The sequence below is a fragment of the Pholcus phalangioides genome, unplaced genomic scaffold (genome assembly GCF_987345545.1).
Source record: "Pholcus phalangioides strain wild (caught in Gottingen) unplaced genomic scaffold, Ppha-v1.0 ptg000002l_1, whole genome shotgun sequence".
Classification (NCBI taxonomy): Eukaryota; Metazoa; Arthropoda; class Arachnida; order Araneae; family Pholcidae; genus Pholcus; species Pholcus phalangioides.
The window spans coordinates 13,974,751-13,987,057 of NW_028301595.1; the positions used below are offsets into that span (position 1 = coordinate 13,974,751).

A 12,307-nucleotide genomic window follows, 5' to 3' on the forward strand; every position below is an offset into this window, starting at 1 on the left:
GAGTTCTTTAATATTCCAGACCTTGCGAGCCAAATTCAAACTTTTCGCGGGCCACCAACTAATGTAATTTAGTGTCATCTTAATAGATGGGGGTTCAACGGTTCCCCCCCCCCCCCCCGAGTATAACAGAGACAAAAATGATTTAATAATTTATTGATTCTGAAATAATTTCTGAATAGTTTTTGATTGAAATTACCAATAGAATTGATTATTAAGAGAGTTGAGTAGTTGAGAGATAGAAATTATCTGAGATTAATTTCAATCTGAAATCACTGAATTATTCTGTAATTATCTGTTTTGGTGATTCTGAAATTATTTTCCTGCTGAATGTCTTAGAATTTTTTTCTTTCAATAATCATGCAATTATTCTTTTACTGATTGTGAAATAATTTGTATCAGAAATTTCTAAATTTCTTAACTTCTCATATTACTCATATTTCTCGCCTTTATAAGTATTTTCCTCACTAACTCTAAAATTATTTCTTGCAGTAATTCCAAAATTATTTCTTTGATTGATTCTAGAATTAATCGTTTTTCAATGTTTTCATCCATTCTCTGAAAATTTTCGTCGGGCCGCGACGAAAAGCTCCGAGGGACAAATGGGGCCCATGGGCCATGCGTTGAAGTCCCCGGTCCTAATCAATATTTCACATGTCCAAAATATATTACTACATATTTTTACTATAGAGATTTACTTAGAGCGATTTTGAAGTTAAAAACCTATTTCAGCAAAATCGTTGATAAGATCAAAAAAATACTCCCTGAATGTAATTTTAGAGTGAAACCACATCCGCAAAGTTGTTGATAAGAGCACAAAGTATTCAGTAAGTGTGAAATGAAAGAGAATCCACATATATATATATGAGGAAGACTATTAATATCATCACAGAGGGGTCATTCAAATATTACGTCAGCATCGAGGGGGGGGGGGTTACCGATTTGCTGACTTTTGATGATGGGGGGGGGAGATGATGCCTACGTCATCAACCACCCTTTATGAAAATATGCAATATTTCTTAATGGCTTCGTACTCGGTACGCCAAAAAACGCGAAAACCCTTTAGATAATTTGTGTTCACCTGAACTAACATTCCCCCTATTGATAAGTCCCCTACAGAGCCACTTTAGTGATCTCTGAATGTTTCGCGCAACAAAGTAATTATGCCGCGGGTCACTTCAGTAATCTGGGGATGGGCCGCGTGTAACTTCAGCGATGTCGAACCGCACTGGAGGCCACTTAAGTGCTCTAAAACTGCGCCACATGTCAATCAAGGTATCCCTAAATGCACCTCGGTTTGCTTAAGCATTCTCGAACTGTGTCACGGGTCTACTTGAATGACCTGGAATAGTGTCACGGGCTGCTTGAATGCTCTGACATTGTGCACGGGTCACTTAAGCGATCTGGAAATGTGCCACTTGGGTCATTTTTACAAAATTATGTTTGAGGGGACAGACCACATCAGATAACCCAGGGCCACATTTGGTCCGCGGGTCAAGAGTTTGCAATGAATTTCTTAGAAAGAAATTTTGAGTTCCTCAAACAGCATCGAAATTAAGAGAAATTGATTATAATAGCATATATAAAGGTATTTTCTCCCAAATTGTTTTTTAAATATTTCAAATATTTTTCATTAAAAAATAAATTTTTGATTGTTGGGGGGCACGTTAACCCTCCCCCCCCCCCTCCGCCACATACAAATACAAATACAAATACAACGCCACAACAGGCAAACCGCCCAACGAGGTGGCTGACTTAAGAACATCATGGATCCCCGAGCCCCTACCTACTACTGCTACACCACACATGCACCCCCCTCCCCCGCGGAACCCCCCAACGAATCGGTACATGCGGGAATGTGCGTGTACGTGTAGTGCAACCTGACGTAAAGTTTGTTTCTGTGTAATGCTTGATATGTGTAGTGCTGTCATCTGCCCCCAGTTTTACTAACTATGAGTGAAGTGTTATGGTTGAATGATTTACCGTTGTAAGACTGTTGCTCTCTGTGGCGAGACTTTTTAACGGGGAGATCGGCTCGCATTTGCGCCTTGAAGTTGGGAACCACAGAAAACCAACTTCAGCCGACCACCACTGTGGGGTTCGAACCCGGATCCTCGCATCACGAGTCCGGCACTATAACCACTCGACCACCACAGCGTGTCCGATCCCACCAATATACGTTAGGAAACAGGGGACAGAGCTGATGACGGGAGTGGGGGGTCGAAAATGGCTGAACATTTGCTGACGCAATACTTGAACAGTCCCAAATCTTTCTGCAAGTGTGGTTCTTAACCCCTTCGCGTACAATCTGCTTTAGATTAAATTCGATCCGTATTAGACGTATAGGCGATAAATATGGTAATATGATAGCCTTGTGCGCACATCAAGTAAAAAAAAGAAGTGAGGGGAAGCAAGAAAACACAAACCAATGACTGTGAGGAGGAAAAGTACAGACAGTAGATAATTAGATGAGAGAGTTGCAGAGAGATACGAGATGTACTGTACACCTTGCTTCTTCACCCACACCTACATGTTCTATTTCTCACTCCCGTGTACAGTATACAATTGAAGGATTAGTTCTGTGAAAGATACATTACATGCGGGGGGATGCCATGGGGAAACTAGAACGGGGGAAAGCTAAGAATAACACGGAGAGGGAGAAAACATACGCAAATTTTTTTCACGGAGGTTACAATAAAGGTTCTCGAGGAGGAAAAGAAGAGGTTGAAGAAACAGTCAGCTGGGGAAATCGAGATTATTCCACTGGTATTTTTGGAAGCAATAATACGTCCCTGGTCATAAACGGTTTAAAATCGTATCCCAAAATATTATCATAGCTGATCTCACTGTGTAAAGCCTCGTCTGTAAGGCAATTGGTAAGACCGCGAAGTCTTCTTCCATAGTGCGACGGCCTAAAGCAAAACCGCATCCGCGAAGTCGTTGGCAAGGGAACAGGATATCATTCAAGCTTTACGCTTCGAATCAAAGCCACAAAGCCAACGATAGCGAGTCGCTCTACTTCTGTTCTCCGGGGCAAAACAATTTTTGAATTTCCCTGAAAACCCTTCAAAACTTGCTCGATATTAACCAAAAAATTATTTTAATATTCCGATGCATATATAACGCATCTCTACCACACGCTATAGAATTTTTATCAATCTTGCGTTCGGAAACTTAACCTGTGATCGTTGTCAAGAATATCTAAAGATCGTAACAGCAGCTGGGGCTGCCCGTATAAAACGAATTAATTAACGGGTACCTCAATTTTTCTTGCCGTGTTCCTTTCCCACGTTAAAAGGGATGTCCACCTAATTAGCAGGGTGTCTAATTAAAATGTCCTTTTTTTTCTTATTTTTCAAACAATTTTAAAGAAAGTTCATTCTAGACTCTCTCTCTTGTCTTCTTTTCTCGAGATATTTTCTGTCGATAAGCGATGAAGATTTTTCATTTAATAAGGGAAAAAACCATGTTCATCATCATGTTTTTTTTTCTCCCCCGTCTTCACGTGTGTAGGCGATTGATACAAAAATAGCAAGATTCTTTTAAACCCTGTCCGTATCAAGAAAAATAGCGTGTTCGTAGCTTCCTTGAATGGCAAGTTCAAGACAGAACTTTAATGAATATTCTTATTTCTCTCTGAGCATAAATTAAAAACGTATTTTGCTCGCGATAGAAATTATCTTTTTCGTATCGGAAATTAACATTTAATAATTTGCATTTCATCGCGTGTGATTACAACGCAGCAGTAAAGCCACTCTTTACCGCGTGGCGATTATAATGATAATCACCGTTATTATCGATATTTTTCATCACACGTTCCGCTGTGGATGTTGAGAATTAAGTTGAGATTCAACAGCTAGAAATTTACTATTCATATAATGTGATTTTAACCATATAATATGTAAATCTCGAATGTGAAATGAGTCCATTGAATTAAATCAACCTACTACATGAGGACGATATTGAAGAGTTCACTCTTTGAAGTTAATAAGGTTGCTAAGGGATATTTCGGGGCCAAATCAATTCAAACACAGTGGTATGCATGTGATTTTAACGGGTCTCCTACCTGTTAATAGGGTGAAAAACTAGATCTACTAGAAATATAATTAAAAATATTTGTTAACCGTTCATTTATTCAAAATCAATCCACAAATAATTTTGATTGTCTATGGTTTCATAGGGGGCCATTCAAGAATTACGCAAGCAGATTTTCAGCCATTTTTTACCCCCACCTTCCCCCCCTTGTCAGCAAAAGTCAGAAAAAAACTGACCCCCCCCCCATCAGCAAAATTTCGTCAGCAGCTTAGAATATTTCATATTAAAACTGACGTAAGCAACCTTCAAACCCCCCCCCCTTGTCATTAAAAGTCAGTAAATACGAAACCCCCTCCCCCCCCGATGTTGACGTAATACTTGAATGACCCCATATGCTAGTACTAAGTAATTATTATTTAATAAATTGTAAAATTGTATTAAGGGTATTTCCCGTAGCTCCCTCCGTAGTTGAGTGCGGCCGTCCATAGAAACCACGGACAGTTCACAACTCGGTGAATATGAATGTCTGACATTGCGTAAATGTTTTGATTTCACATTTAATGCTCGATTTGTAGTAAGTAAATTGTAGTAAGTGAAGAAAGAGAGAATGTGTGTGCAAAGTAATTATTTAACAAAAGAATATATTTATATATATATATGCAGGGTGATACACAACTCTACGTACAAACTTTTAGGGGAGGTAGAAAGCACAAAAACAAAACAGAATCACATATTAATGTATTACCGGAAACCCGAAGGATAAACAAAGATGCAGAAATGACAAGTCAATAAAGGGGTGGGAAATAATTATCTTCCCTGGATTTCTTCTTGTGGGGGACCCTGAAAACCTTGGTCTACGAGGCGCCCGTTGACTCTGACACCGACCTCGTCGCAAGAATCTCCGTCGCAGCTGCAAACGTCCGCGAAATGCCGGGTATTTTTGAGAGGGTTCGACGATCAATGCGTCGCTGTTTTGGAGCGTGCGTAACCGTGGATGGTAAGAACTTTGTGAAGCACTTGTTGTGAAACTTCACGTGTGCATGTATTGTCCTCCTGTAAAGTATCGCTAAATAAAGACTTTATCCACCCATTATTGGCTTGTTTATCCTCCATCTGATCAGGTTGGGGTTTCCAATCATAAATTCCTATGTGATTCGTTTTGTTTTTGTCCTTTCTACCTCCCTTGAGTCAACTGCCTACGTTCAAATGACGATTTTTTCGAAAATGTTTTTATAATTTCATTTGGAAGAATGTTTTACACAGAATCCAAAACTATTTTATTCTTGCACATGCAATGAGTAGCGACAAAGTTATGGTTTTTGAGGGTTTTTTTTCATTTTTTCGTTACTTTATTTCACGCGAAACATGATTTCTCAATCACTACGCAAGATATTCTCATGAAGTTATTCAACAGTGTTCCAGATAATGTTAACTGTGCAATGAACTAGGATCTTTGCCATATGTTTAGAATTCAATATTTTACAACTGTTTGAATGAAACAATTGAATTTTTTTGTGAAAATTCTCACGTATTGTTTCACGAAATCTGCCATATCTCTGAGAATATCTTATGTATCTTAAAACTTTTAGTTCATTACACACACGACAGTCACAGAAACATATATGATAAAAATTATTCAAGTAAGTTGTGTGGTTGTTAGTGTGCAATGTTTGGCGAAAGTACTGAAAATGAGTCAATTTTGAGGACATAATTTAGAATATCTCAAAAACTTTTAAAGGTATTTCAGAAATTTCACTGGATTTCTTTATTTCATACAGTGCGTTTATTCAAACCCCCACTTGTTTTGTGAAAATCAGTGTGTTTTCAAAAAAAGTGTCCCGCACGTAGTCATCAGTTGCCTTAAAAGTTTGTACGTAGAGTTTTGTATCACCCTGTATATATTTGAAGCATAATATTCATGGAATTCTTCAAGTTCGTATTTGTGATTTTTATGCGTGATAAAATTAAAAGAAAAAATTGTTGTATTCATAAAAGTTCTTGAGAATAACGATTTGCTTCATCTCCATTTCAGTTGGTTCCGGCAAGTACCCAGCATACGGTTCTCTCAGCCGTAAAGGATCCGTACCACAGCAGATGCCGCTGCAACAACAGCAGCAGCAACAACAACAAGACGAGAGCTCCATCAGAGAAACGCGAAGTGGTTCCTCTTCTTCCGCCTTACACCAGACTCCGTCGACGGGATCGCGGGGTCGGATACACATGTCCTTACACAGGGGTCACTCTTCATCTTCCACGTCAGACAACAATTCGGACGCTACGTTCACGGATAATGAGTTCGCTGCGGCCAGAAGGACCGGCGTCATGCGGAGCCAGACCGGTAATCACACTTTTTTTCAATTTATATATGCCCAAATTTTTATCTGTCACACTGTATATTTTGGACTAGTCGATTTTTTTCAACGGGGGGACTCCAATCACGATATCTTATGGCAAAAAGCGCGAAAAGAAAATGTGACTCCAACAAAATACTTGACAGTCCAGGCTGACTCATGCGCCATCTTTGAGCAAAGTTTTCTGTCAGTAATATTTCACTACACCAATTGCTGTATTGTTATTCTTATCCTGTTTTCTTTTAACGATCAGACATCACTTTGAACAAAAAAAACTGATTCTGAGCCCCAAGATGGAAGAAAGCTAATCTGCACAACTTTGAAGGCTCCTTAACCATACTTAGATTAGCTTAGGGTTCCTCGAAAATCCAAGCTGACTCATCCGAAATATTTGAGTGAGGTGTGACGTTAGTATCATCGCTATTGTGAATTACTCCTCCTCCTCTTCCTAACCAGATCATGGCGCACCGCTCTGTCTCAATGAAGAGATGATAGCAGGTGATCGAACAAAACCTGGGCCATGGTGGAAGCTGTGCATGTATGTGTCGTGAACCTATCGTATAGTCTGTTTCCATGTAATGCATGTTGTGCTGCCATCTGCCGTAATTTTTTGAAACTATTGGAGGATTGTATAGTTCTTAGGTGCCTTTAATATGCGTACATGCTATTTTTGCTTCAAAAATGGAAATTTTTGCGATGTCAGGCGTGCATATGATTCCACCGTTTCAAGCGCTGGAACTTCAACCACTCGGATCGACAATTCGAATCGGCAGCGTCCCGCTTTCATCCCAAGAAAATATGGTCATGACCAAACCATACTTTGTTAGTTGGAAATACATTAAACTAAAAAAAAAATTTAATATAATGATCACTGCCCCAACAATTTCTGCGCGTAGGCCTAATTTCTTCAATATATACCGTACGTATAACTATGCATGAGATTCTTTGCCGAAACTAATTTCTCGTCTCTAAGTCTCATCCCGTTCGCTTGTACGCAGTTTGTTTTAAATGTAGTAGATGCAAACACAGTGCGTAGAATTGTTTTCGAGAGAAACTCACAGTTGGTTTCTGTGTGTGTGTATGTGTATATATACTTTTGTGTGTGAGGAATTCGGATGAGCGGGAAATTGTCAACGAAGATCATTAGAATATTTCACGCTTTGTGAATTCACTTCTGGCACTATGCAAATATTTCGCTCTTGTTACTCCCGGATCTAATGAGAAAATCGATTATCTACTCGTTTGGGTAACGGAAGCGAAGCTTTTGTGGGGAGGAATTTCCTACTGTGTTTCCAGAATACTCACGAGGTTAGCACTCGAGGTCCAGACAAAAGTATGACCATCATCTCATTTTTCTTTTTGGTTCCTTTCTTCAACATGTACTGTACGCAATATATGCTCTCTCTAAGCGTAGCTTCTTAAGCCCACCGTTGCCATTATTACTTAATAATTTAATTATGCAATTTATTACCTTGTACCATAAAGTACGCAGTTCCCATTGAATGCATAACCAGAATTCCACCCATTCTTAACTTGTGAAATTTACAAGTTACATGTTTTCTTTGACTGTTGAAATTGAATTATACCATTTTTTTTCTCGTGGGAGTATGGTTTTTCCACGTCCCGATACAATGCAATGTGATCATATCGGGACTCGGGCATTGGTAAAAGGGGACCATTCTGCAGTTGGATCCCGTTTTAACGAATACCGATATAGCGAAAAAATCTCATTTTAACGAAGGCTTTTCTAATCCTACAGATAGGTTTACACAGGAACGATGCAAAATCCTGGAATTCCTTTATAACAAAATTCATGGATCCCTTGAGAAAGTCTCTGAAAGGTTCTGAAAGTCTCTGAAAAAAAATGATGGTTCTAGAAGAAACTGAAGAAAAGGCCTATCAATTCGTCATGCATTATCCTTCATTATAGGAAGACTATTGCAAAAGCAGCTTCACACGTACGTGGAACACAGCGAATACTACAGACGAATAAGGCATTAAATAGGCACGGAAATGTTTGTCAACAATGGGGAACCGAACATCTTCCAGCCTCCTACATATCCTTCCAACATGGTAACGATAACGTAAAGGCGGAAAAAAATAAATTATTCCAGATATTGGTCCCTTTCGTTCTTTATCACAAAAGTGGTAACAATACCAGAAGATAATATTATCCTTGATTATAATAAGAGGCATCGATTGCATTTCAATCACAGCTTTGATGGGAATCCTCAGAGAAGATTCGTATACGTCCCAAAAGCAAGTGAAGAGAGGGTCTTAACCCCTATGTCTCGTCCAAACGCCAGTTTAAGAAACTCATTCCAGCTACCCTTTGTGTTTCCTTACCTCTTTGTTTGTATATATATAATCGCGAAACTTCATTGTAACAATGTGTTGAACGGTAGATTTTTTTTCTCCCAATATAACGCACCTTTACAAGAATGAGAGAGGGGAAAACAGATCACATATAGTTGAGGGAAACAATTACACCATATACATTCGTTCTCTACTATTCGCTACTCTGTCACAACTCTACCACAAAGCTAGGCTTACATCACGGCGACAGGATAAGTACGGCGAAATAGTTCCGGTGCTCAGCTAATCTGTAACATTTTGACTGTGAGTGAGTGATTTTGGCACCTAGAAACACTTCGACATTCATTTTGTCATTGCTTTCGAGAAATTAATTCGTTCGCAGCCAAAATGGCATTTCACCGCCACTTTCCGCCTTCATAAAAACCGGTAATACGTTCTGAGCTAGTCTTTTCAGACATATTCTGAAAAACAAAGGAATCAAACTCACGTACGTGGGCTGAGAGGACGAGTTAACTTATAAATAGCGATGTCCGTTGCACCTCACGGACGATTGTTTATCACTATATATGCCTTGGCGACAAACAGAAATCGCCAATTTTTCGAATGTCAACCATTTACACGTTTTAAAACTTGCATAAAAGCATCATGCAGAAGGTTAAACGAATGGGAAAGTAAGCCAAAGCTTACTACATGTAATTACATGAATGCAGGTGTATCAATTTTCAATTTTATTCCAATTCAATAGATGTGATAAATTACATATTGTTAAAATGTACAATATATTATTAGTCGACAAGAGGCCGGTGATTCTACAGTCGACCGTAGACAATTTAAAGGGATAATTATCAAGATATTAAATTTTTTTTTCAATATCTCGATGATTTTTCTTTATGTGTCACGATTTCAAACGAACGCAACGACAAATAATCGTAATTTGATCCAATAAATCGTAAAAAAAACAGACAAACCCCACATTCAAACAAACACCAATTTATCAAAAAATCCCCATTGAAAACGAACGTATAACAGCTGGTGTCTCATTCAAAATTATGCTCAAATATTCAGAAACAATACAAATAATACGCATCTTACATTCCATAAATCTAATATTAACGTACAAACAAAACACATAAATATTCAATCATCAACGACAAAAATCTCATACCAATAAATAATACTAGAAAAAAAAAGAGGGAGAAACTACACAGAATCTCTCGTCGAAATATTTGTCCTGAAAACATAGGAAACACGGATCATTTCGGAGGCACAGGGAAAAATATTCCATAGGAAGAGCCTCGAAGAACACCGAAAAGGGATTCTTATTTGAGAACCCGTTGGAATTGAAATAAGTAAACAAAAGGGTTAAAGGCGTAAGAGGGGAGGGGGGAGAAAAGGTTACCCTTATTTAAATATTTATCTTTACCAAAACCCTTGTTATATCACATACTACTACTACTACTACGAATACACAGACTTTGAAAAGGGGAGGGGGGGGGGGGTGTTCCAGTGCATCCCGAAGACGGGCGGGGTTTTCTTTTGTGAATCGTCTTTCCTTATGGAATTTTCCACGATCCTTTAGGTATAAAACAGACAAAAGACCGTGTCTCTACAGGAGGGAATTCAGGGATAGGCGGGGGAATTCAGTTTCCAGATTTAATGTCAGTTCGTGTCAATTCGCGCCGAATACTTCATTATTTAGTTCGGGGGGTGTAATATATTATGTTTTCGCCGGTAAAATAAATGATTACGCTGAGAAAACAAACTTCTCTCTCTCTCTCTCTCTCTCTTTCCTTTCGCACGAGTATGTACGAGGGATTAGAGAGTCTCCAAGAATCCGGAAGGAGAGCTGAATTTTTAATGAGTCCCGAAATCTCTTGGTGAATTCCTCCATCCACCCCCTCGTATATATATATGTAAACTGTCTAAGAAAATAAAAAGGAATTTCTTTTTTAAGTAGAAAATATATATCAGCAAGTTTTCGATACCTCTTATTCGCCCCAACCCCCCTCAAATGTTATTGTTAAATAGCTTTTGAACAATGTTCCTTGATCTTTTCTGTATCGAGGGATGCATGAAATATTAGGTTAGGTTTCGTGGAACTGTTTAAACATTTAAGGTGAAGCTTCTTGAACATCTCCCCCCCCCCTCCCTCTCGAAACGTTCGAGGTTGAGCTCGATAGAAATCTAGAAATGTTTAGTGAAGCGTTGTTGGTAGAGAGAGAGAGATACGTAGGGGGTTATATTTGAAGCTCCTTCAGTGGAATTTCGAACCTCAAGTACGCTATTGAAATATTCAGTGATGGCTTGGTAGAGCGTCTGGATAGTTGACATCACGGATTCGTTGAAATATTTGGTGGATTCAGGGAATATTATGAAGCATATCTAGGGGGAACAGATAAGTGATTCGTGTAATGGCGAACGAATGAAATAGCTGGTGGAAATCCGTAATGGATAGCATTGATGCATTTTGTGGCATCTTTGCTCTTTTCTTTTGATTTTAATTTATTCGTATTCGTAAAACGTCATTGATAATTGAAAAGTGTATGCAGCGTCACCTAAAAATCCGTTTACAGGGTGTTGCTGAAAGGACTCCCTAACTAGGAAAGGTGAAATCAGTAGTCCGTGTTCACTGGACGTACATGGAATTTGGAAGAGCATGATTTGTTAAATTATTCGAAACTTTGGCTAATAGATGGCGCCACAATCTCGGTGAAATTCCCTTCAGACGGTGGGTGATATTGTGCTGCTCAAACATGAGTCAGATCGATGGATTCGAAACCGTCGCCTTGCCCAGCAATGACAAGACTGGAGTTTAAAGCGATTTCCGTGCAGTGTCGCTACTGCAGTGGATGCCTAAGGCCCCTTTCACATGGAGCGGATGCGGATGCGGACGCGGATGCGGAAGCGGGTCCGCATACCCTTTCACACGAGCACTGAAGATGCGGGTGTTTCGCCCGCATCTTTAGGTTGAAATTCGTGCATAAAAACTATTTTTTCGCAATTTTTGTAATTATTTTTCTCCTTCACCCCTGATTCAGTGGCCATAGGCAGCCTAGAGGCATTCTTTGGTGGTTTAGTCTAGAGCCACATAGAATATGGGAATAAAGATGTCTTAATTCCGATCCTCACAAGTAGTGGATGGGAGAAAATGTCTTCAAATATTTTCAAAACATTTTGAAAAAAAAAATCCGTCTTTCCGGAAAAATATGAAAGAAAAATTCCAAAAACATCCAATGTTCGAAAAATCCAATCCAAAAACATCCAAAACATTCGATGTTCCTAAAAACAAAATTCAGGAGATATCAAAGAATTTGCAAGTACAAAAAAATGGGAGGGGTGGGAACGTTCAAAATGTCTGTGCTTAGAAATATTCACATCACAATTCTGTCTTAGGCCGGGATTACAGTATAAAAGTTTTATAAAAGTTAGTTTATAAAACTTGAAAAATGCAACCGATAGGCCGATCAGTTAAGTTCGCTCGAATGTAACAGATGTGTTTATTGGTTACATTTTTCAAGTTTTATAGTGTAATACCAGCCTTAGGCCGGGATTACACTATAAAAGTTTTGTAAAAGCTCTTTGATAAAACGTGAAAAATTCAACCAATA

General features: G+C 38.8%; 1 protein-coding gene across 1 annotated transcript in view; it reads left to right on the forward strand.

Annotated features, from left to right (window-relative positions):
- LOC149089440 (teneurin-a-like) overlaps nt 1–12,307 on the forward strand; it is a 415,199-nt gene that overhangs the window by 175,706 nt on the left and 227,186 nt on the right. The window contains exon 4 of the mRNA XM_089238543.1: nt 6,065–6,370. Coding sequence (XP_089094669.1) covers nt 6,065–6,370 — 306 coding nt within the window. The remainder of the gene's footprint in view (nt 1–6,064; nt 6,371–12,307) is intronic.